The sequence below is a fragment of the Colossoma macropomum genome, unplaced genomic scaffold, assembly GCF_904425465.1.
Source record: "Colossoma macropomum unplaced genomic scaffold, Colossoma_macropomum, whole genome shotgun sequence".
Classification (NCBI taxonomy): domain Eukaryota; kingdom Metazoa; phylum Chordata; class Actinopteri; order Characiformes; family Serrasalmidae; genus Colossoma; species Colossoma macropomum.
Window position 1 is genome coordinate 27,186,637 of NW_023494803.1, and position 26,194 is coordinate 27,212,830.

At 40.3% G+C, this 26,194-nt stretch overlaps 1 protein-coding gene across 1 annotated transcript in view; it reads left to right on the top strand.

Annotated features, from left to right (window-relative positions):
- Nucleotides 1-26,194, top strand: part of LOC118823793 (neuronal PAS domain-containing protein 3) — a 280,083-nt gene that overhangs the window by 39,208 nt on the left and 214,681 nt on the right. The window contains exon 2 of the mRNA XM_036593608.1: nt 21,526-21,624. Within this exon, the coding sequence (XP_036449501.1) occupies nt 21,526-21,624 (99 nt within the window). The remainder of the gene's footprint in view (nt 1-21,525; nt 21,625-26,194) is intronic.

Below are 26,194 nucleotides of genomic sequence, written 5' to 3' on the forward strand. Positions count from 1 at the left end.
CTCTCTCTTTCTCTATCTCGCGCACTCCGCTCTCTCATAGTGCCTGGTGTTCTGCAGGGCCTACAGCCAAGCCAGCCCTCACCGCATGATCCAGACTGCATGTTTTGTACGCCGTCCAAGCAAGAACAGCACTGCTGACAAATGCTGTAATGATTCTGGCCCTGGCATCAGTCTCACCACCTGAGTGAGGGGCTCTACACCCATGTGTTCTGAAAACACTCACTCTCTCGGTTCATCTTTTTCACACTGATGATGCTTCCCTCAGTGCAAGCTCCTCTTATTTGGGATGATAGCATGCAGAGGCAGGCCTGTAGACTGTTTGAACCTGTGCTCCCCATTATTGTGTTGGAAAGTGTACTCTTCAAAGGAATGAGACATGAGCATGATTCAAGATGGATTAGCTTTTCAGGGGAAGTTCTGTAATGTAAATTGTACAAGTTTTGACAGACTGATTTATATTGGATAAAGTGTCTGAGTAATTTTCGCATACTACCACAGAGATCATGGATTGACACATCATAGCCCAGATGTCCACATCAGCCTTATGCGACAGCCGTGACACTCGGTAATGATAGCAACACGGCACATGACCGTGTCTGTTCACAGGTTGTGCTATTATATTATTGTGAGGTCTGTTTGATTTTAAATTATATTACTTTAGGAGCGCAGTTACAGAAGTTAATTCTCTCCAGAATTATTACTGTCAGGCTTTTAAAAACTATAACCATTGCAAATTCATACTGGATTAAAATTACATATCTGTAATTTCATTGATTATAGTATATGGTTCCAATAGGCCTATTCTGAGTGTGAAGCCTAATAGCATAGCAGTTTCTGGCAAAGAATATTATCTCTGACCTCATTCAAACTTGACAGAAGAAAATCTCATAGTTTTCATTATTATCGAAACTTCACTGCCTAAAGTGTCTGAAGCACGAAATATTGACATTAACAGATGCAGTGACTTCATCCTTAGTCAGGACATGACTGGCCCTGTTTTTCATTCCCCCTCTCGTCTCTATGGCCTCTTAGTGATCGTTCCACCCAGAAGAGGACCCGGTCTGGCAGCACTGCTGCCACCTCTACACACCCCTCCCAGCTGAACGGCCACAGTTAGCTTAGCACTTCCCCCGTCTGCCGCACGCCTGGCCTGCCTCTCGCTGTCTGAGCGCCAGAGCTAGCCACCGCCAGCAAATCATTACATAGGGAGCCCTGCCAAAGTTTTAAATACCAGAAAATAACACCATTTACCACATGCAGGGCAATTATTTCTGTGAAAAATTACCCAGGGGTTTTTATTTGTGATAAACCCCCCTCCTTTCTTAACAGAGAAAGACGATGCACAGCCGGCTCTTTCAGGTCCGCACGAAACCCCTCATTAATATTTATGGCCTGCTTTGCAAAGAAACAGTGATAAGCTCTGGTTGAATATTAAGTTTGACTTTATTTAAAAACGCATTAAAAATATTCACTAAATTAAAGAAAGAAAGGCGGGAAAACCTTTAAAGAAAGGTAAAGAAAAGCAGCAGCCTCTTTGTGAAGGGGTTAAATAGTTCATTTTTGAGTAAGCATGGGGGATGCCGCTAACTCTGAGCTCTGCAGAAATAGACGGTTCTCAGTGATTTAGTGGCCACGCGGGCCTTTTGAAAAGCTATGGAAATGTATAGGCCTCTGGTGGCTGGGTGGCCTTCCTGTCACATCACGGCTAAGTCGACTCCTCTCTGTTCAGGTATGGCAGGCGAGCCTTGAGTTGTCTGAGTGCAGGCTGACAGAGCTGACTCTGTTTGGGCCATAAATATAAATTAGTGTCTTCATATATATAGTGTCTCTCTGTATGGGGGGAATGGTGAGCTGTAATGGCCCACAGAGTGAGATATCTGCCTCATGCAAGATCGAGACTGCTCCACACAGAATACTATAATTTAACTCGTTATGATATTGTTACTGTATATAGAACATTACTGTAATTTACGGTACATGACTCATATCTTCCTTTAATTAAAGTCACGGCTAAGCTATAGTTTGTGACTGTAAAGTACAGATGTCTGCTGAGATTTAGAGAGTTGTGTGTACAGTTGGTGTTATATTGCTGTGGAAGAAATATAACTATTATTTTCCTGAGTATGATGGGCTACATCAGAAGAATGCTTATTATGACCCCTTCCAGTTATGGTGGTAAGCAGTTAAGCTTATTTGATTATTGCACTCCAGCCTGTTTGATGTGCCGTGTTTTGACCCTCACAGGCCTGGGTTCGCTCTCACAAAACAGTATGAGGAAGTGGGGCAGGACTAAACCCTCGGCTGTGAGGAGGGACGGATAAACGCAGGGCCTTGTAGTCAATGTTGTATTTTTGCCAGTTTTTTTTTACTCTCTCCTTTACACGCGGTCTCATCAGGGCGTGCAAATCCCATCCCGATATTCCGCGCCTGCTCTCTTAATAGAGAGAGAGAAAGTGGGTGAGAGATGGAGAGAAGAAGGGAAAAGTAGTGTGCGAGCATGAGCAAACCCTGTGCAGAAGGTTTGATTTACTTTCTGTACCCGCACCAAAAGCCTGCTTACTCCATCTGTAGAAAGTCAGCAGTTAAGTTGGCTTGTGCAGCGTAGGTTGTGAGGCGTGAGCGATGACACTCTTATCAGTGCTGGTTAATGGCTGGGTGGATGGTGTGATGGTTATTGTAGGATGGTTCTAGCGGTGGAGGATTGGGAAGTCCCCTACTGTGAGAGGAGGATGAAGAGGGATGCTCACTGTCTCTATCCCTCAGAGAAGCTTTGCCCTGCTGCTGGCTCTTCCCCTTTTCTTCCACCACTCAGATTAACTGCCATTATAAAACCATGGCATGCAGAGAGCACTTTGTATGACTCAGACTGCAAAATGCCACAGCAGTACAGCTCTGCTCTGCAGGCGTTATGTACAGTGGAGGGTAGTGTTACACTGTTTATTCAGAAGTCTGATGCTTTTTCGGTAGGGATGCACTGATTTTTCTAGTTCCTGCTTTTTATTCCTTTTTTATTTAAACTCAAAACTCACACTGTGTGGGTAAAATTGAACATATGAAGTATGCTAGCAAATTTTCCAGTACTTTTTATTAGACAAAGTTGTAGTGTAAAGAACAGTATTTGCTCTTTAATGGGTGAAACTACTTTTTAATTCTTAAATAAAAAATACCTTTTTAAAATGCATGAATCAGTTAAAGTGCTACTTTGAAAGTTAGAGGCACCTGGCTGTTTAGCTCAATGAGTTATGCACAACTGCTGTGAAATTTTGATATGTGTTGAAACAGCATTTAAATATAGTGGGAGTAACTCAATCACATTATTATTATAAATTATTTACATTCACATTATTATGACTGTTTTAAAAGCAGCAAAGAATGTTGCTCTATATCTCACTGTGAATCTGTTGCATTAGGCCTTATGTAAACTACTTTGTTACTTAATTTTGTAATAAAAGAGTTTTGTATTGATAAAGAACATGGAATTTATGTAATTTTAAAATTCAAAACAATTGGAATATTTTTATCTTTTCAGTTTGTTTTTTTGGCCATAGTAGTGTTTTCATATTGGGCAGTGTAACACATGCTATCAATATTTAATGCAATATTCTGTTACTGTGACAACTCTAGTGGAGGCACTTCCTCAGACCACACTGTTCCCCTGTTGCTAGACCTGGAGTGCTTGCTAGTAAATACTGTTTATTGGGTTCTGTTCCTATAAGAGTAGATACTCTACATGTCAGTTTGCTTTGGTAATGGTATGTTTCTCCATTTTACTGAGATCTGTTTGGCAAAAGCAATCCGCCTACATACTGAGAGTCTTTCACTGTGCATTGCTGTGTGTGGTGTGGGATAATGGCATTGTGTGGAGGTGTGAGTGATGTAGAGCTGTAGTTTAAGTTTGGAGGGTTAATGGTCAGGGCTGTGATCTGCGCGTCTCTGCTGCAGTCTCTCAGGGCTGACTGTCAGGAGCCTGCCAGCCCACCTCATCATTGTGTCAACACTCTGACACACGAGGCTGGAGTTTTTCCTCCTCACACACACACACACACACACACACACACACACACACACACACACACACACACACAAACACACTACTGTTCAAAAAACACTTGTTAATAATTTGTATTATTTTATGTACAGCCATTTTAAATATTATAAATTAGACACCAAGAGGTATTTTTAGAAGTATTTTGAAAACCAGAACTTAATACATGGTAAATATTATACTGTAATTATCTATTTACAAGTTTTCTTTTTTGGTAAAGTTATCTGCTGTGTTGTTGATTATCATTTTTTTAATATGAAGCCATTTGGATACTAATTTTATTAAAAGAACAAAATCATATTCAAATTTGCTGGAATCATTCTGGACACATCAATATCTTTTTGTTTGTTTGTTTGTTTTTTGTTTGTTTGTTTGGTTGTACAGTTTCCTAGTTTGAAAGTTGTGAATTGGAAAATTAGTATCATTTTGTACATTTATCTGCAGATTTCTTGTTGTCGGAAATGTGGCACAATATCATGTCTTTTACAATACTGATATTGAAACCTTGAGTGTTTACTGAGGTCAATACAGATCCAATATAAAATAAGCTATAAAATTAGCTTTTTTATTGACTTACTTCACGTAATATGAACATCTAAAAGTAGTCTATTACACTGGTTGATATCACAGTGTAAAACTTGGAGTGTGTTGTGGAGAATGGGTATTCTGTTAATTATGCCATTGAATGCAACCACATTGTTTGAACACCAAGGTTGCAAACAATCAGCACCAATTAGCAGCTCATTCCAGCTTTAGTGTCATTAGTAGATTGTGCATCACTCATCATCATTTCTATGGTGATAGATTTGTTATGGGATTGGATCTGATTATTTCTTTCTATTCCAATCCAGCTTTTTCTGCTGCTATCAACCCAGTACCCATTGATACTGGTAAACCATCTTTAATTCCAAATTGTTAACTGTTAAGTGCTGTGCCAAAGTCAGAGACCACCCTTTAGACCACCCTTTATTTATTTAACTTCCAGTCAGCGTGGCCACTGAGTACAAATTATTCATTTTTTAGCATCAGGAAAACAGCAGAAAGCATATATTTATTTAACAGAAAATTACACAATAGCCTCAACAACTAAATGTTATTTCATATGATTCAGTATTTAGTTTGTCTACCCTTTGCCTTTATTACAACTTCAGTTGTTTTGGAACACTTGCTTTGAGGCTTTCAGAGAAGTCTATCCAAAGTCTAGCCTTCAAAGTTTAGTTTTAGAAATTGGTTGCATTTTCTGCTGCTCACAGTTCAAATAATCCCAAACACATTCAGTAATGAACTCTGGAGTTGTCAGTCCATTGTTCTGAGAACACCAGCAGCTTCTTTGTTTAATTTGCAGATGTTCTTCTTTTTTTGTCTAGTTTCTTTTCTCAATACCAGCTTCTTGACAGCTACACATCCTTTCAGACCCATAGTGTTGAGTTGTCTTCTCACGGTGGAAGAATGGACAGAAACACCTGTGGATTTTTTCAGATCTGAAACAAGAGTGGAGCTTGATTTTCTCCTCTCTCTCAAAGATGAAAGCTTTAAGTGCTGTTTATCTGAGAGGAACAGTTTTGTATGGTTGTTACAAGTCCCATTTCACTTATTTCACTTGACTTATCTTACCTAATGACTTATCTAAAATGAATACCAAAAATGAATAACTTGTACTAAAAGGGTGTTTTTACTGAACAATTAAAAATTAACAATGGTCTCTGCACAGTACTGTACACACATTCACTCACATATATAAACAGATACACTGTCTCTCTGTGGATAAATACATTCACTCACACACACTCTCTAACACTTCTTTCCTATCTCTCTGTCACATTACATATGCACAAGTAACATGTGATACAAACAAGAACCACAAAAACTCATACTACTCTCAGCCCCTCCCATGTATGTACAACAGACAGACTCAGAGAGTCATAGTTCATCACACACACACGCACTGTGAGGAAGCACAGGCGTGGCGTCTGGGTCCCATTAGAGCCCCGCTCCACCCTGCACCAGAGGGCAAGCAGCGCTTGCCAAACACTGAAGCTTCCCTCACTAGCGGCTACAGCAAGCACACACTCACTAATTGATCACAGCTGTGCCGTTTAGCGCTTAAAACTTGATTTGAGGTGTCAGAGATCAAACATGCAGAGGTTTGTAACAGCCTCAAGGATGCATGTGTGTGTATCTGTGTTACATAATTGTCAGGTGATAAGCTTTAGAGGAAAGTTAGTGTAAATAAAACACAAACAGTGGAAGCTGGATGCCAAAAGAGGTTTGTCTCTTGGTCCTGAATGTTGTTTTGACACAAGCCCTCAAAGTTCTACAAATCATCAAAGCAGCTGTCAGCTTTGTGGATCTGCCATGTTTGCTTGGTTTTTGTGCCCTGGGCCACCAACTCTCTCTCTCTCTCTCTCTCTCTCTCTCTAAATCCCCCTATATAATCCACAATTAAGGTGAGTTGCAGACCTTGTGGTTAGTGCAGCTCTTGCCTGGCATATTTTTAGAACTATAGCTACCAGCAATGCAAATTGGGGGGGGTGGAAATTGTAGGTCTCCGAAGAATTTGAGGTGGCATGTTTTATTAAAAGGTTGTCAACAAAATGAGCAGGGAGACTTGTTCTGGACCTCTAGGCTACTTGTATTCTGCTGAGCCAGATCTAGTATTATCAAAAACCTGCAATTACATGTAAAATTTAAATTATTTGTTGTCAGCGTTGCTGTTTCACACCGATCCCCTGCGTTAAATTTGCATACGCAAATGGGTTAACTGCCTTATAATAGATGTTTAATGTCTTGAGTTGAAAATCGATGTTCTGCTGACCTATTCAGTGCATTTTTTTGTCTTTCAGTCTTTTCAGGTTAGGGTAAACAATGCATATTTACTCTTCTGGGTCTCCACAACACCGCAATGCTTGTGGAATTGTTGCTGTGAAACTTGCTCTCACAGAAAAAATGTATTTCTGTACTCATTTATGAGTTTAATATACGCTACTGCCCAAAAATGTATCTGCTTACAGTTATATAAAATATATATTGAAAATCTGTTTTCAATAATATAAAACCAGTTGAAGATGTGTGTTATCCATGAATGATTTTATTAAGATGCTGCTGCTCTACCACTTAACAGATTTGATCTAATTTTCTACTTTGTAGAAAGCTGTAATAATGAAGATGAACATAGCCGTAGATGATTTTAAAGTGACTGTGAAAGCTGTATAACATTGAGAATGAAGAATTGAATTAATTTCCAGGGCGCCTCATATTTGAGATGTGATGATCACAAGTGATTGAAGCAGATAACATAAAAAAATTAATATAAATAGATAATTACAGTATATTATTTATCCATTAATAACTTTTTGCTTCCTCAAAAACTTGAAATATTGGCTAAAACAACAAAATGCCATCTGTATTTGTCTGTATTAATTCAATCTACTCCATAATCAACAAGTTATTACCAAATAAAATAATGTAAATAGTGTGTGATAACATTTGTAACCTCATCTATCCCAGCTTTCACTTCATCTTCTTTTTATTTATTTATTTATATTCACTTGCAGTAATGACATACTGTACGTTACCTACAGTACTCGTATATTGCCCATTCAAGCTTGTTAGCTTGTCATTCCGAAACCCCCCAGTCCCTAATAATCTTGCCTCTCACCACAATATGATTTTGAATGCAGTGACAGATATTTTGGGCCATGAACGTAAATGCATAAATATGAACGTTTTGACTGATGTGCCCTGTGTGTTTCCAGCTGAAAGAAAAATCCCTCCCCTTGATTGACATGCATAAACATAGTAATGCATAAATACATACGTAATATTTGAAAAGCATTGCCAGATGTTTTACTTTATGTGTTGTTTATGTGGGCTGAGGCTCGCCCCTGTTTCTAATCAATGCCAGTAAAATGACACCTCATGCAAATGGCGTGAGATGTTTGCCCTCAAATATTCACACAAAGCAGTAGAAGATGATGCTCTAATTGGAGCAGAAGCTGTTTGGCTAGGCTCCAGTGTATCAATTACTTTCGGTGCTTTTCTAAAGTAATAGAGCATAATTGCTATTCTTTTGGTCTCATTAATAGGATGCTGAGGCCTTGGTGCAACAGCACAATGCCAACAACTGTAGCGGTGGAGCGCTTGGAAGTCATTTCAAAGACAAAAGTCTGTGCAGTCTCCTTCTGTGCAAATCTTTATTTCTCTCTCTCTCCATCTCCATTTCTTGCTTGCTCTCTCTCTCTCTTTCTCTCTAGCTCTCTCCCCAGCTGTGGGTGGCTGTCGCACAGATCTACTTGCCCGTGCTGCATCTTACTGCAAATCAAATATGACAGCGAGGACTGTAGACATAATGGAGAATGTGAGGAGACATTGCTACTGTACACACACGCAAACAGCCTGGGGCTTAATTGAGCAGCACTGCCTGTGACCCGCACACCTCAGCAGGGGCTGTAGGAGTTCAGCTAGCAGGGCCCCCCCCCGGAAACTGCTTAGCTTTTGGGATAGGAGGTTGAGGGGGACCACTGGGACAAAGAACACCCAATAAACACATTTCTTCACATATTCCAAAATATGAAGATTAGTTTTTTGATATTGTACCCATCTATCGTCCATTGCCTTGTGGTTACTTGGAACATTTATCCATCATCATTACTGATGAAATTAAAACGTTGGAAGTGGTTCATTGGCCCTCACCAAATTCTGCTAACTGGTATTTTTATAATTCTCTAATTCTCACATATTTAATGCTCATTTAAATCGCTGGTCTATACGAACCAAAGCTGATATGGCAGTACAGATCCAGGATCAGCTACTACTGAACAAAATCTACTTTGGTCAACACATTCTACACCAAACTGTGGGACAACAGGGCTTACAAACATATTGTCATTACAGTATCATAAAATACAATCTTCATTTCTGTTTTAACTTTATTTTTTTAAAAAAAAACAACAAACTTAACTGTAATACAGTACTGTGCGAAAGTCAGAGGCCACCCTTCATTTATTTATACATTATTCAGGAGATAATTCTGAGGAGATTAGAAATACAATAATCCATTTGCGTAAGGAAGGGAAAAGATCAAGGAACATAACTAAAAACAACATGAGTTTCCAAAACTGGAGTTCAGGAGAAAATCAAGCTCCACTCCACTCCAGATCTGAAAAAATCCACAGGTCTTTCTGTCTGTCCTTCCATTCTGAGAAGGCAACTGGCTGTGGGTTTGAAAGGATGTGTAGCTGTGTGTGTTTTAGATTACTTGGATCATGAGAAGCAGAAAATACAACCAACTTCTAAGACTGAACTTTGGAGATGTAGAAAAATATCACTGCAGATTTCTTTGAAAAACTGAAAGCAAGTCTTCTGAAAAGAATGGAAACTGAATTTGATATTATATTTAGCTGTTGAGGGTAATTTAGCTAATACACTGAAAAATGAATGGTTGTTTAAACTGGAAATAGAATAAATGAAGGGTGGTGTCTTTTTCACAGTGCTGTATGTACATAAAATGGATTGAGAAACCCTGGGTTAGTCCTGTGGTTAAGTGTATGTGTTATATTTTAGCCTTCTTATGTGCTAAACTCAACAACAGCCCTCAAAAACTACAGGGCATGCAAGTATCAGCTTGGTGGTCTACTGTGATGTCTAAATTTGACAGAGAATTCTGTTAATTTAGTGTGAATGAAACTGCACTGACTTGTCATTGTTTTGATTAATAGTGTCAGTATCTCAGTCCTTTACCTTAAACTAAGCTTTGGCTCACTAGTCTGTGTCATCATGAATATTCATGTGTGTTCCATGTAATATACATGATTTCAGCAGCCGAAGTGGTTATGTTTGTGTTAGGAACATCTTCTCTGCTTGCTTGGTACTGACTAGGGGTGGGAATCTCTAGGCACCTCATGATTCGATTCGATTATGATTCCGAAGGCTGCGATGCGATTATAAAACAATTATCGATTATCTTCTATACATCGTTTCTATTTTCTCACTTTGTGAGGACTTGGTAGTTTTAAAGCAAAGTGTTTGTAATGATCCATAATGAATTTACTTCCAATATCTTTTATTAATAAATCAAATGGAAGTGATGTGGCAAGTGAACTGGAAGGCTCTCATTCACTGCCTTTGGAGCACGAGACGCTGCTGCCACTCATCTGCGATAAAATGCGCTGTTATGGTGAAATAAGATCCAGTGGTAATGGATGTCCACACAGCACATGTTACAGCTATTCTACCCATTTTTAGTGACTTTATAACTGTGGTTTTGGTCTCGTTGTAGAGAAAGGGGTGGGGAGGGGATCGCTGTGTCAGTAAATTATCTTTGAGACGGGATGTGTGCAGCATAGCGCGAAAGCCCTGTTTCGCAATGACTGTGAATTGGCGTGCAGACTGCAGGTCACATAACAACAATGCGTTATTCACATTTATAAGCAGCGCAGTTGGTTTCCTGGTACGTTAAATCTGCAACGAGAGACTGTCAAACAGTAAAAAGTCGCAAAGATGAACTCGCTTCTCTTCCAAATTTTCTTGTTCCACCTTAAATGGTGCCGCATTTACATTTGGCGCCTCAGTCAGAATTTAAGGTGGAACGGGTAAATTTGAACAAGAAGCTGGAGAATGAGAAGCAACTTCAGCCTCGTAAGACAACCTAATGTTGAGAGACATTTTACAAGAAACTGTTCTAGTTTTGAGGAAAAATTTTCTGGTGGAAATGGGAGGAAAGCGGCTGTAGGCAAAGTTTAAATCTGTGTTTTCGTTTATATTGTTTAGCCTATACTAGGACATTAACACATACTGAGACATACTGGCCATTATATGTTGTGGCTCCCAAGGTGGTTTGATTTTTGTTGAAAGGACAAAATGGCTCTTCTTATCATTTGGGTTGTGACTGGCTTTAATGCAGAGGGAGCCAGTCGGATTTCTCACTCATCCAGTGGTGTTTTTGTTATGTGCCGTCACAGACTGTCCGGGCGCTGCACTTCCACACTTCCAAGTTCTGCCTTTTGCGTTCCGTCAACATTACGTTATAAATTAAATATTTGGAAAATCGATTTTTGACATTTGTGAATCGATTCAGAAGCGTTCACGTCGGCACCGCGATGCATCTAAGAATCGATTTTTTCCCGCACCCCTAGTACTGACTAAAGGGCTTTCTCCTTACATTGGCCTGCTGTCTGTGTTGAATAATGGTGCTGATAATTTGTCCCACTCCAGTAAAAGAGAGGCGTTCACGCTGAGTAAATAGCCTGATTGGGGAGAAATGAAGGTCAGTCTGACTGCAGGTGACACAACACTGCATCCCAAGCACTCGTTCCAATCTATCCATCATTTGTTCCTCCTTTTACGCAGACTTGCTCTGCCTTTTATCCCTCTGTCTTTAAAGAGCACAAATGAATCTCTACACTGAGTTACACATTAAGCTGAATGATCATATCAGCTCCTCTACAAAGTGTTTAAGCGGAACTCATTTCCAAGCTTAGCGCTGGCTTCTTCTGTAGAGAGAAAAAAATCTAAATTTGGAATCTTCCATTTTGGTCAGTGCTCCATTTTAATGTGTTCATTTTCACCTCAAGGCTTTTAACTATCCCAGCAAAGTTGTTTATATGCCTTTATAAATTTCCATATTTATCACAAATGGCATTAGGCTGCATTCTCAAGGACATTTTGGCATCTGTCTAATATACACCTCTTGCCAGTGATTTCCCTGAGAACAATTAATTGTGCTTCGTTGTCCATTGTAAAGATTGTACTCGTCAGCTAATACGAGACAGACGATATAAAGCTGTACAATCCATTTTCAAAGATTTATAAGGCTCACAGCAAGCCTTTTATTGGCACACTTAGTGTGTACAGGTCTATCCAGATGGACAAAATACATACATTTTTGCTCATTAGGCGCCTAACTTGATTTCAGCTCTATAGCTAGAACTAATGCACACGCATTAAATTGAAACCCGAACCCAACCTGTACTTGCAACTTTGAGACCCAATCAGAGGTGGGTAATGTGCCAATGTGCCCGTTCTCATACTATAAGAGCTCAAAACACTATAGCAAGGTCTACACTGTATGTGATCAGTCTGCTTTTTTTCTAATGTAACGAGTAGGCCATAATGTTTCCACAATGAAGGCGTCCCTAACTCAATTATAATTTTAACAGTTCGCCTTTTGCCAGCTTTGTTTTTATTTATCTAAAGGCATACATGAAAAATTGGCCCAAACCCGGCCCAAAACCTGATATTTTGTCGAGCCCCTTCAGGCTGGTTTGGGGTAGCACACCTCTCGCATTAACTAGCTACAAGGAGATGATAAAATTTATTTTTTGCTAAAATGAGGCACTGTTGAACATTGTATGTTACCAGAACTTCTTTTTCTTCAGACTGTAAGTGCTTCCTCAGGTATAGCTGTATATTAGCTATGAATATGCTGTGTTTTTGCGTTTGCTTGAAAATAAACCTTTCCAAATGTAACTGTAAAAAGGTGGCATTGATTTGCTTCTCTTACCGACAACAAACCAGCAACGTGTATTAGTATGGTTTATTTATTTATTTATTTTGATATGTATCAAAATGTCCTTGTGAATGCAGCCTTAGTGTGTGTGTAATGTAGTGCTCACACACTGTCTCATACACCGGCTGCTGCTGAGCTATTTGGCACAATGCTTTCAAAGTGCATCAGAACAATGATATACTAAGTGCTCCAGTAGTGGATGAATTGGTGTCATTAGTACTTCACTCAATTTCATAACATCAGAGATGTTCCCCTCTATACCCTACAGCAGAGAGTCAGTCTACAGGCCCACTGAGGCTCTGCTTTCTCACTGTACGCCCACCTACGCAATGAGCAGCGAGATAACACACACACACATATTCACACACAATCACACACACACTGAAGCCTGAATCATTCACATTTCTCCTCTGGCACTTTCAACAAAGCATATGCGTGAGTGTCATTCACCTAATGTGAACTAAAACACAGGCTGGGATTTGACTGCTTGCTGCTGAAAGCAGAGACAGCGCTGCAGATTTGTGCCTGTGAGTGCTGACTGCACGCTGGAATCACCCTGTGCAAACTGAGACGAGATGAAACACAATACAAACAGCAGCGTGGATAGTCTCCCAGTCTTTAAAAAAGACCTTAGTTCAGAGATCTTTTCCCCTAATGCCATTCATCTTTGTCATTGGAAGTTCAAACCTGTAACAATCATTTTTCGCAACTGTAAAGCATTAAAAGTGTTTCTTTGCATCTGAGTAAATTAATTTCCATAAATAAACAGCAGTATTGCATAACTGAGTCATGTTGTGGGCTATGTGGGCTATGTATTTCTTTCTTTAGGGGAGCAGATTATTTGTTTCACAGTTTGAGTATGATGTTATTTAGTTATTTAGATGGCTGGATTAAGCAAAGTAGATCTAGACAAATGTATTATTAACAGCTTAGTTGTTTAAGAGGGAAAAAAATGGTATTGGATTGGTATCGATATTGGCAGATACTCAAGGTTGTGGTATCAGTATCGGTATCGGACAAAAAAGTGGTATCGAGCCTCCCCGATTGTGACATTAGTTTGCGCAATACTGATCTGAGAAGTTTACAGTATGCAAAGTATACAAAATAGAATCTAATAATACATAATAGATAGAATGCACCCCAGATGCCTAGTTTAACAGTGGTAAGTAGTGGTTTCCAGTAACAGACGGCATTTTATTATTTTTGTTATTTTAATTATGTGTTTTGTTTTGTTTTTTTTTCGATACCATATTGAAATCATTACACCAGCTGTGCTGAGAGCATCCTGACAAGTCAGCAGATGTTTTTTAATTGTTTGAACGAATCAAGGTATTCACATGTTTCAACATAAATAAAAACAACTTAAATAATTTTGGTAAAAAAAGAAAAAAGCAAGCTAAAGTGGCCGATCAACCAGTTCATCTGCTATCCTGTTTGAAATTCTTCCTAAGGAGTTTTGTCAGAACATTCATACCAGTATGCCACAAACAAGCACTGATAACACAACATACAAACAGTACAAAAGACATTGTCCACTTTATTACACAGTCCTACCTCGTTAGTCCACCTTGCAGATGTAAAGTCAGAGTCAGTAACTCATCTGTTGCTGCACAGTTTGTGTTGTTTATCCTCTAGTCCTTCATCAGTGGTCACAGGATGCTGCACACAGGATACTTTTGGCTGGGTATTTTTGATTGGTGGACTATTCTCAGTCCAGCAGTGACACTGAAGACAGCACTGCTGTGTCTGATCCACTCATACCAGCGCAACACACACTAACACACCACCACCACGTCAGGGTTACTGCAGTGCTGAGAATGATCCATCATCCATATACCTGCTCTAGGGTGGTCCTGTGAGGGTCCTGACCAGGGAAGAACAGGGTAAAAGGGGGCTTACAAAGAAGGCAGAGAAACAGATGGACTACAGTCTATAATGTGATAGAAATTTTTGGACAAACTGTCCACTACTACAGGAAAATCATTTACCGCATCACACTAAAGGGAATCACTAATATATTGGAAGATATATTCTGATTGTAATATATAGTAATATTTATTTGAACTAAATGCACCCTTTCCATTCCTGGAATTATAACTGTGCTTCATTTGGGAATCGTTTATCTGGGTAAAACATATGTTAACTCCTTTTTTGTTATTAAAATATTGCAGTATTTATCAAAAACAAAGCATCAAATAAAAACCTAATATATCTCAGGGTGACTTTCCTCCCAATCACTCAGCAATATATCTGAGCTGTGTGTGTGTATGTGTACAGGTCTCATGATGCTGTGTCACTGTGGTGCAGTGAATCTCTCAGTGTGTGTGTTTGATGCGGTGCAGCAGAATGCGCTTAATAATTCATCCGCTTAGCAGCACTGAACAAGAGACCCTCTAACCACTGCCCCCTCACACACACTCAAGAGCACACAGCTAAATTTGAATGACGTGCCACTCTGAGGTGTCTAAACACCCAAACACACAGCGCAGTCCTGAGTGATGCATATATATGTTGGATCTCTGTCAGACTCTGTGGTGTAGAGAAATGAGTTGTGTGTCTGCTCTGTGGAACTGTGTGAAAGCCAATCACAGACTCAGCTTTGTGTTTCCATTTGCTTTCCTTCATGCCTTATCAAGTAATGTTAGCTACCAAACCGAACAAGTACAGATCAGCCCGTGTGCAGCTGTTCCCTCTCAAAGCAACAGCAGCCTGAGGTTAACCCTTATAAATCTAGAGATACTATTATTGTTTGGTTTGCTGTTTAAATGTAATGACTAGGGCTGCATCAATACCACTTTTTTCACACCGAGCACGAACATGAGTACATATTTTTAGTACTCGCCTTTACAGAGTCTGATACTGTACTGAGTAACCTACTTAGGATAAAGTAGTTGTTAGTGCAAATGAGTTCAATCATTAAACCCTAGCTTATATTAAATTAAATGACATGAATTAGCTAGCTATGCTCCATTAGGTACCTTTGATCGAGCAGCGCTGCAGTGGAGAAGAGTGGGTTTTATTCCTCGTCATAAAAGCACTTCTGTACAGCTGTAAGTAACAGTGATAGCAGGAATCACATGCGAGGCTTGTGGAGTTTTACATCTGAAGTCCTTTATTTGGCTGGTTTAGCTGTAGTTGATTGTCCTCTAAAGCCACATATACACTGTGTGATTTTAGAAATCTTGTTCTTTGTTGATTCGGACAAAGCCTATGATTTATGTATCCACACTGTACGCAAACACTCGGTCTGTGCTACGTGAAATGCTCTGTTCATTAACAATTTCAAATAAAGCTGTTTCATTCAAAATAACAGTACTGAGCAAAGAGAAACTGAGCAGCACTGCTAACACTGAAGCTAAAAGCCAGGCAGTGATGTATACAGTAGGACAATGCAGTCTCTCTACAGCCTATTGTAAATAAAAAAAAATCACTGTATTAATGTTCATATCTCGCTATTCTATTCAGTCAAACAGAGTAAAGTCAGCATATACGGACTTTGGTAGGAAACGTTGACTTTTTGCCTCCGTTTGGCTAGCCTCCCTATCTACACGTATATTGGGGAAGTGGTTGTGATTGTGTGTTTAAAAACACAAATGTAAAAGTTTCTGCAAACCAAAACTTTATGCACAACAACATTTCCATGAAATTCAAATCGTGATAAAATATCCACACTATAGAATCCACACTTTCGGCAGAGTTTTTCTGCTTGTTTTGATGAGCTACAAATGCAAACATTCAGTCACTTAGAGATTGTATAATTCTACTGTTTGATTGAACTTAACACTGAGTCAGCCTGCTTATTGTGCATTCTATGTTATATGAAGTAGTTATGTGTGAAGCTTTCATTTCTGTGGTGTCAGTTTTAAAGTGTTTATCTTCTGCAGAAGCCTTTTTTAAAGTGGTCAGTATTGAGGCCATCGCAGAATTAAGCGTGTAGTGCGAGTGGCAGGCGTGCAGGCTGTAGATTTACGGTGGGTGGCAGGGCGGTGGTCACCCAGGGCCTGCTGGACTGGGGGCTGAGGGTAGACACCGTGTTATTGTAATGGACTCTCACATGGGAGGATTTACCTGTAAATGTCAGTCACCCTGCTCCTCTAGATGACATCGATAAAAGCCGGCATAAATCAGAGCACCCGGCCCCTCCACCCAATCCAGCAGTCAATATAGCAGGCCAATAAACATGCCTGAGGCTCAGGGCTGTATGCTACCCCTCTTCAGCCTGACCACTCTTATTAAGCCACCGCTTAGGAGCAGAGCCTAGAGAGCTAACATCCTGTCAGTTTGTCTCCTCTGACACCAGCAAGAGTTCACTCTACCCACCCCAAACCACCTTTGCTTTTATGCAGGAGGGTGTCCTTAACTAGGGATGTCTTGATCTTTTTTTTGCCCCCAATCAAAATTAGTGTCTGCTTGGTCAAATATTTGTATTTTAGTAATACAAAATTTTTAGTATGTTCAGTAATTTAAAAGCATAATGCACACGAGGTTGACAATATTGCTAAAGCATAATATTGTGATACTTGAAGACATTTATAATACCTGATATGCATCACAATATTAGTTTGTCTGAGATCTAGTTTGTCTGAGGTTTGAAAAGTTGGAACATTTTTGCAGCTAGTTTAACAGTTTTGACGAAAAGTGGCTAGTTTTACCACAACACAGACGTTGCAAGTGGTTGCTTGCACTTTAAACCAGTTTCACACTGCAGATGTTTTAATTGTTTGCTTTCAAGCCTCACTTCCACAATACATCATCTCCATAATGATGACGTAAAGGAGTGTAAAATGATGTAAAAAGCCTTAATAAAGCATCTGAATCAGATTGTCTTCCTGGATTGTTTTGCTCACACAGTGCTGACTCAGCAGCATTGTTAATCCTTTTCAACTCGTATCAGTCCAGTAATCCAGCACTAGAAGTTTCTGGTGCTAGATTCTATCACCTGACTGATGCTTTTATTTGTGAAAATGAGTGAGACTTTGTTTGGCCTTTCACCTGACGTGACTCAGTGAGGGCCTAACGGCGCTGTGATCCAGCCCCAGTGAGCTCGCACAGCTTTTGTTAGAATGTGCACTGAATGCTGTTAGAATAGCAGAGATGGAGAATATCCACTCCCATCTCCCCTGCAGACCTCATTCTCTCTCCCTTTTTTCCCCCCTCACTCACCCCCCTCTCTCCCTGCTCTGTGGAGCAAGCCGCTCTGCTCAGAAACACATCCATCCTGTCGGATAACCATCCTCTAACGCTTATTAGTGAGCCGCTGAGCAGCGGTGTGAGTGTGTGTGTGTGCTCTGCTCAGCGATGAGTGCGTGTGAATGTGCTGGGGCGACTATGCTGTTGGGCCTCAGCGGCCCCCGGCCCAGCTTCTAGAATTCGACTCAGTCCGCATTCAGAGCTTGTTGGGCTGACTGTTGGAACAGCGCTGGGGTCAGCAAGCCTGTTTGTACGAGCAGGCCGAGCAGACCCTGCTGACACGTTTTCAATCACTGCACTCGATTCCCTGGAAATCGCAGGAAAGGCCACATCGGAGCATTTTATGGAGTACAATGCACCAGGCACGGATTAGTTTCCCCAACATGTGCGGGGGAAAAAAAGGGTATGATTTCAAAAGAATGCCTGCTACAGGGGTAATGTAGTCGGCTTTGAAAAATGGACCAAATCTTCTGTCGCTGTCTGCAATATACAGTGCCTCTTTCAGCCTTGCAACAAAATCAAAATAAGCCCATATAGGGATGTGGAGGTTTATGTGTGTGTTTGTGCAGTGTGTGTGTCAACATATGCATGTGAAGGGGTGTGTGTCTATATAGGCAGTTTCATTCAGGATGATACTAGAGAAACAGGCCCGTACCTCACTATCTGGGCAAGATCTGCATTTGAACACATGCGCAACACAAAATGTGTCTTTATCAACCGTGGTATGCGCTCACCATGCAACGGAATTTAACCTTTTATTTCCATAGACTGCAGCTTATCACACAAACTTCATATAGCCTGACCCACTAACTATTAACAGTGAATTAATAATGTTTTTCCTGCCAAAACTCCATAGGTGTGTTATTTTACTCAAGCTAAGAAAATAGAGTTTGTGAATCTATACTACAGACCATGTGTGAGTATCGTGGCCACGTTGTAGCATATTTTGCGCCAAGTCTTCCCACATACCTGGTCCTGAGTGTTTAAACGGTGTTTGGGTCTCATGACTCTGTCTAACCGCTGTATCTGCTGCCATTATTAGTCAGAAGTGAAGCTTGGCGGTTTTCCGTCATGTCATTTTGCATTTTTTCAGAATAAAAAAAAAAATCTAAAAGCATAGTTCACATAGGTGAACACAGTGCACAATTTTCAAGGCATCATTCAGTAAATGTCATCTGGTATTAAAGGGACAGAAAGACGGAATTAAACCTGTTCCTTGTGGTCTGGATCTGTAGCTTGATCAGCCAGCTTAATGTTAGATTAGTGAGCAGGCTACAGACACAGTGCCACACACCACAATACAGACCTGATTCTGACTAACTCGTGCTCTGCTTAAACAAGTGTAGATAATAAAAATTAACGGTAAGAAAGAGTCAAGTTAGTGACAGAAAGCTGACTTCGAACCTGTTCTGCGGTGTTTGTAATATGTAGTAGTGTTTTGGCTAAATGTGCCGTACAACACAGGCTTGGTTCCAGCTAACTGATGTTAACGGTTTAGAGAATATCTGATAGAGTTAAGTCGAGTGAGTAAGTAAAAGCCAAAGTCGACTGTGTTCTGTGGTGTGTGTAGTCGTCGCTGAGCTGCTATCATGGTTAAGGCCACCACACACTTGTCTTGCAATGTTCAAAAACTCCACACCAGCATTTGGCAACTCTGCTGTTTTTTCAGCATGTTACTCACCCTTTTGCCATTACTTTGTGAAATTATAGCCAAATCGAGGCCATAGAAAGCCGCACTAGGTCACATGTGGCTTGAAGTTTACACAGAGAAAGAAAGTCATTCTTTTAGATAAACAGAGAAATGGTAATGGTCTGTTACTTCAGCTAACATTACAGCAGTCTTTTTTACCTCATATCTTTCAGCTATAAAACAGCCAGTGAGTGTGATTAATGATGGTGCAAGTTTTATTTAATTAAATTTATGAGTATAATGTAAAGTTGAACTTAAACCTGAAGTTTGCGCTCTTACTGCATGCATTCTACAGTAGTGCTCTGATACATAATGCTATGTGATGGTACATGTCTCAGCACATTCAGCGTGCTGTGGCCTTTAGTTTTTCAGAGGTTTTTCCTGGCTCTGCCTATAGGTGACCTCCCACAGCACCAATCAGTGAGCCCTCTAAAATATAAATGAGTGAAGTGTGTTTATTTGACTCTTCAGACATGGAATAGACAGTTGACACGTCATCATTTTTAGATATTGCCATTTTTAAATACTGTGGGATACTTTATTCCTGTAATACTGCACAACCATAATCTCCACCTCGTTTTTGCAAGATCCTCCCACGTTTGCCATGCACACGGCCAATAAACAGCACATGTAGGCTCATGCGGCAGTTTTGTACAGAACCCATGGGCAGAATGGGTCTGTTTTGGCCTGAAACTGGTGCAACAAGCTTAGTACATTGAACTGTTTGTACCTAGAGGGGAACATACTGTGCTAAATGACATGTAGCAATGCAGAAGTTTGTAAATTGCAAGACATTGATCTCAGGGTGAAAGAGTGATCATACAGAGGAACATTCCCTCAGACCAATATCAGTCTGTCCCTGTTAAAGCTTTCCTTAGCGACACATCAGCTTTGTGCTAAGAGCCTCTGCTGTTTCATAGCGTCCCATGAAGAGCCCTTAACCAATAAAAGCTCTTTAGTGTGTGAGTGCAGGGACTGAATACATGTAACAGAAACATGAGAGCGAGCTGAGATGAGAGCAGGCTCAATAATTACACCACTGCTATCAGCTCCACAGCAACGCAACAAAAAGAGTCCAGGTCGCTAATCATGTGTCTCTAATGGAAAATTTGGCAAAGATATCTATTGCGGTTAAACCACAGATTTGAAAAATACTCCTGGCTTCATTAACCAATAAAAATTTTAGTGGCTGCCGTTGATTCAGTCTGCGCACCTACACTGTAAACTTGCGTAATTTTCAAGTACTTTTAAATGAACTAATTATGTACAAGCACTTTGTACATTAGAAAAAACAAACATATTGTACAATTTAGGTTTTTTTTTCTCCAGTAGAGATCATTGCTATAAAAGCAAAAAATTGCAGGGTATAGTGTGTGTTGTTTTTGCTATTTATATCAAGAGATGAAAGAGTGAAATTCAATATTCTGTAATTTCATATTTCACTAGCTCTTACTAGTCCTGTTAGCTGGTGAGAGAGAAATCAGTGGTCCATCTTCAGCTGCTCGGTTACATGCACAATCCACCATTATCACATATTACCATTACCATTTCCATCCACCTCTCATTTCATATTGCCTATGTTTTTATGATGTAACACCTTGCCTACTGTTTTACCAGGATGTCTGCAGTGTCTTAAAGAAGTACTCGGGTTTTTTCGACTTAATCTCCTGCATCTAAAGCATACAGTGGATTGCCATGGAGAATGACTTTGACAGGTATACATGTATTTAGAAAAGAACAGAAAAAGCGGCTTCAAAATGGTAGTATAACTGAGTGTGAAGTCAGCAGTTTTTCTGTTCTTTTCTATGTACAAGGAAATTTTTGTCCATGATAGTCAACCATTTTCAGCAGATAGAGATTAAGTTGAAAAATGCCTAAATATTCTTTTAAAGATGCACACGTAATTGTAGCTGGTTGAACGAGACAGACATTCTAATGTCGTTCATTACTGTGAATTGCATTGATTGATAAGTGTGATGTAAGGTCTAGTTTCTGATGTGCTGAAGTTTGTGTGGTTGTGTGAAGGTTGGGAAGGGTCGGGCCGGCTCTTCGTTGCAGTATAGCGTTTAAGAGCTTTTCCACATTTCTCCACAGCGACCCTTACTGGGAGAGGCCAGCTAATGCCAGCTCCTGTTCAGCCACTAGGCCCAAGACACTTCACCTTGGAGGGCAACAACATACCTCATCACCATGGTAACTCCTCCCCTTCTCCCCCTCTCACTGCCCTGCCCTCTGGCCAGACAGAGCCAATAGAGCTCAGCTCAGCCTCACATGACACCAGCTGTGACAGCCAGCACAGTCTGGCATGAGCTCTGTTTCTCTGCACTGACCGCACACTGACCACACTCAGACGCTCTCTCTCTCAAACACACACACACACACACACACACACACACACACACACACACACACGCACACTCTACGTAAGCTACTATAGATGTAGTCGTACAGAAGTGTAATTGTAATGGAATTGATATGAAGATATATTCATATATTGCTCTCATATACCAGTGAAAAGCGCCAATTAACTAATTTCTAATCTCTAACTAATTGAGAGTTGCTAGTTCCTCATCAACCTTTGGCTTCAGTGACATCTGTTCCAACTTGATGGTAGCTTTTATTATTTATTTAATCGGTTTGTTTGCTTTGGTATAATATGAGCCATTTTCAGATTTCAGACAGATGCGACTGCAGATAGATTTCCTGTTTCTAATACAAAATGCAGCACGAGAGTAATTTTTATTTTAATGGACTGATTTGGCATAAATCTGAGAAGCAGAACTGCATCAGTGGCACTTTTAAACCAGAGTGAATAATTCTCCTCACATTTCACAAGGACATAGTTAATTGATCAAAAACAAGTATTATTGCTTCTGAGCAACAGCAGTTCAAATGACTTATTTCATGCCAAGGAAAATCCAATATGTAATAGGCTTATTAAGGCTAGCCTTATTGCTTAGAGAGCTGATAAACGATGGCCTTCTGCAGAAAGAGGCAGCCCTTTATGGTCTTGGAACCTGCTCACCGATCCCAAACTCATAATTATTAAAGCAAGGCATTGTGGGAAGTGGAGTCTTTTCATATTCCGCTGAGAGTTATTCTGACGGTTTCTCAAGACATGTTTCATTTATGGAATGCTTCATGTTCTCCGTGCCTTTGCAGTACAGTAGAATGAAAGAGATTTTGGAATATGCAGTGCTGCTAATACCCTGGTGCTGGTTGATGGATTGGTGAGGAATGAAAGCACAGGGGCGTTGGGATTACTGTCACACTGACTAAAGAGGATTTATTTATCACTTTCACAAAAAGCCTCCTCTAATAGCTCATCATGTGGTGTATTTAGTACTATTAGTACTACCACCCTCCGCTCCTGATGCACTAACTGCCACAGTGCATAACAGAGGATCTGCCTGTACTGTCATCAGTGCCTAACCCATTCTATCATATCTCTCTCTCTCTCTCTCTCTCACCCCACCCACCCAGTTCACGCTTTAACGCTTTAGGTGTGGCATAATGCCACTAAACAGATTTTCACCTTTTATCCCTCTCTGAAAGCATTCCAGCGAACAGAAGCACAATGCCAATGCTGCCAAGCCGCCGTGCAACATGCTGGCATCAACTTCCTTTACTCTTCATTCCAAACTACATGAGAGACTTTTAAAACGTTCACTAAACTATTGACCAATATTATATACATTCTAAACTGAAACTATTGATTTTGTCACAATCCCCTGTCCAATAAAATCCTTCAGACAACGTTAATCATAGGAATATTGGGAAATCAGTATGATTGCTTGAGTATTCTTTACCCAGTCTGATATTCTTTCGTAAGCTTTGCTTAATTTGGAATAGGAAGGGCTGCAAAATATTGGATGTTTATTGTTATTACTGCATTGGTCTTGGCAATACTGACTCACAGAAGTCTTACAAAGAAGCCATCTAGTAAATGCGTGCTCTGAGCATCTTGACCAGTCTCAGATGTTCAAGATGAGTGTATTGTGGGTGCTTTCATGTGTCAGGGCATTCACGCAATCCGACAAATGTAAATAATTTTGGTTAAAAATGCAAGCCAGCCTTTAATCATGAAGGCTCAAAGAATCACCAGTGTGTTTTTAATACATTGCAAGACTTATTGCAGTTGTAGCAACATGTTGCAGTATCATCACGCTATCATTTGAAACCCTTATAACTTTTGAAGTTTTAATTTTTATACAGTACTGTGCAAAAGTCAGAGACTACACTTCATTTATTTCATTTCCATTAAAAGTGGCCATTTGAGGTGTGGTTTTGACTAGAAATTAAATAAATGAAGGGTGCTCTGACTTTTGCACAATGCTGTACATCATTTGAAAACACCAGCTGCCCTTTACTTTATGTATAAAATTTTTATGACAAATTAACCAGCAAAAATATAGAAAGGCAAACTTAACCAAAGTTACATCAATAGATAGTAGGTTCAGAATGTTTTTTCCATCCTCTATAAAGTCACTGTTTCAGACATACAGGGTTTTGCTATGACAGCAACAGTAGGCTGTATTGTATTTTGTCTGTGTTGTGCCTACACTGTATCAGAATGTACTGTCCTTGTCCCTCGGGATGGCGAACACACACAGCCCCGCTGTCAGGCTGGGGAAGCGAACGTGGGCCGGCTGATGTGCTGTGGTGTCCTGCTCTGATGAGAGAGGGGCTGAATTCCAGCAGGGTTATTTAGTTTAAGTGCTGTTTGAGCAGGCTGCACGGGGCAGGCTGAAATGGAGATAAATGGCCGTGTGGAGAGGGCTATGGAGGGATGGCCACCTCTCCTGCAGCGAGGGGCCAGCATGAGGCCTCAGTGGGGCTGAGGGGCAGCCACACACCTCTCTCTCCTCGTTACTGAGCCCAATGCTCACACACACACACACACACACACACACATACACCAGTCCAGCCCTCTCAGGCCTGATGGGACCTCTGGCCCCACACACAGCCAGACACACAGTAGGATTAAGCCGTCTGCCTCCATCAGACACACATACACACACGCACACATTATACATATTTTTTGTCTCTTTCTTTTTCTCTCTTGTGTGTCTTTCCTCCTTTTTCTCTGTTTCAGCTGATCAGAATGATACTGCACCAGTACAGCAGCACTGCTAGTGTTAACCCTTAAAGGGCTCATATCATGGAAAAAACTATTTTTCCTGCTTTTTTTAAAATAAAAGACACATATAAACACAAATAAACATTATTAAATTTAAAAACTAACCATTCACTCTCTAGTCCATGTTGTCCATATGTGGAGACTAAGCTGCAAAAACAGCCAATTTTGATTTAATTGGTTTTCTAATGTCACAAAAACAGCACCTTTACGTACAGTCATATGCAGGAGTTTGAACGCTCCTGGTCAAAAGACATGCTTTTGCATGTTTGAGTGAAAATAAGTTAACAGATGTTCTGCAAAATTTAATGCACGATTTCTATTTATTTGTTTAATTTGAGGGGGAGGCACGGTGATGCAGTGGGTAGCGCTGTCGCTTCATAGCACGAAGGGGCTGGGTTTGATTCCTGGCTGGGCGAATGTTCTCCCTGTGTCTGTGTGCATTTCCTCCGGGTACTCCGGTTTCCTCCCACAGTCCAAAGACATGCAGTCAGGCCAATTGGATATGCTAAATTGCCCCTAGGTGTGAATGTGTGTGTGAATGTATATGTCTGTCTGTCTGTCCTGCAGTGGACTGGCGACCTGTCCAAGGTATATCCTGCCTTCCGCCCAATGACAGCTGGGACAGACTCTAGCTCCTCCCACAAACCAGAAGCATAAGTGGCTTAGAAAGTGTGTGTTTAATTTGAGTTTAATATATTGGAAAAAAAAATAAACATAGAAACATAGATAAAACTGCATATTCACATACTCAGCTTACAGCAGTTTAGCTCTGCCCATTCACGTTAAAGATATGAGGTGTGTTTGAGCCTGAACTTCTTTTTGAATGAGAGCCCAAAATAGGGCAGCCAATAAAAACATTTTATTTGTATGTCAGTCTTAAAGACAGTAACCAAAACTGCCTGTTTAGATCTGAGGGATAAAGAGGGATTGAAAAGTGGTCAAGTATAAATGAATTAAGACATAAACCCACATAAATGTTACAAGTGGTCCTCAGGGAAGAAGAATAAAATACAAGAAAAATGAAGGGTATGGGCCCTTTAAAAGTTTAGATCTATTTATTTAGTTTTGCAATACTAATCAGATGTAATTACATAATTATACATTTAATGACTTGAGTAAATGGTATTTAAATTCTGTATTGACATTTAAAAAAAACAAAACTAAATTAAAATCATGATAAAATATAATAATAATACGTCTTAGGGTTAATAGATACATGCTAAAAGTGAATTGCTGCACAGTTCTTAAGGTGATTGTAGCTGAACCGATAGCTCTGTGGTTTGTTACTGGTCTGGGTTATATCACCTCGGGTTTTCCGTCTTTTGGTGTTTTTCTGTTATGACAAGGGTAAACCACTGGATGAAAGAGTTCCTCCTCTGCTCTTACTGAAAGCATGTCTCTATCCTAGACCAACGGCTGCATGCCTGTGTTCTGGAGGAAAAGAAGCAGCCTATTAGACAGAAAGAGAGGGAGGGAGGGAGGGGGAGAGAAAGAGAGAGAGAGAGGGCTGAAGACTTTGGTTTAATATAGTGTGTGGCAGGTGGCCTGCTTTGCCTGAGGAGGCTCTTTAGGGCATGACAGCTCAGAAAACGCATAAATCCTCCCCTCTCTCTTATCTCCATC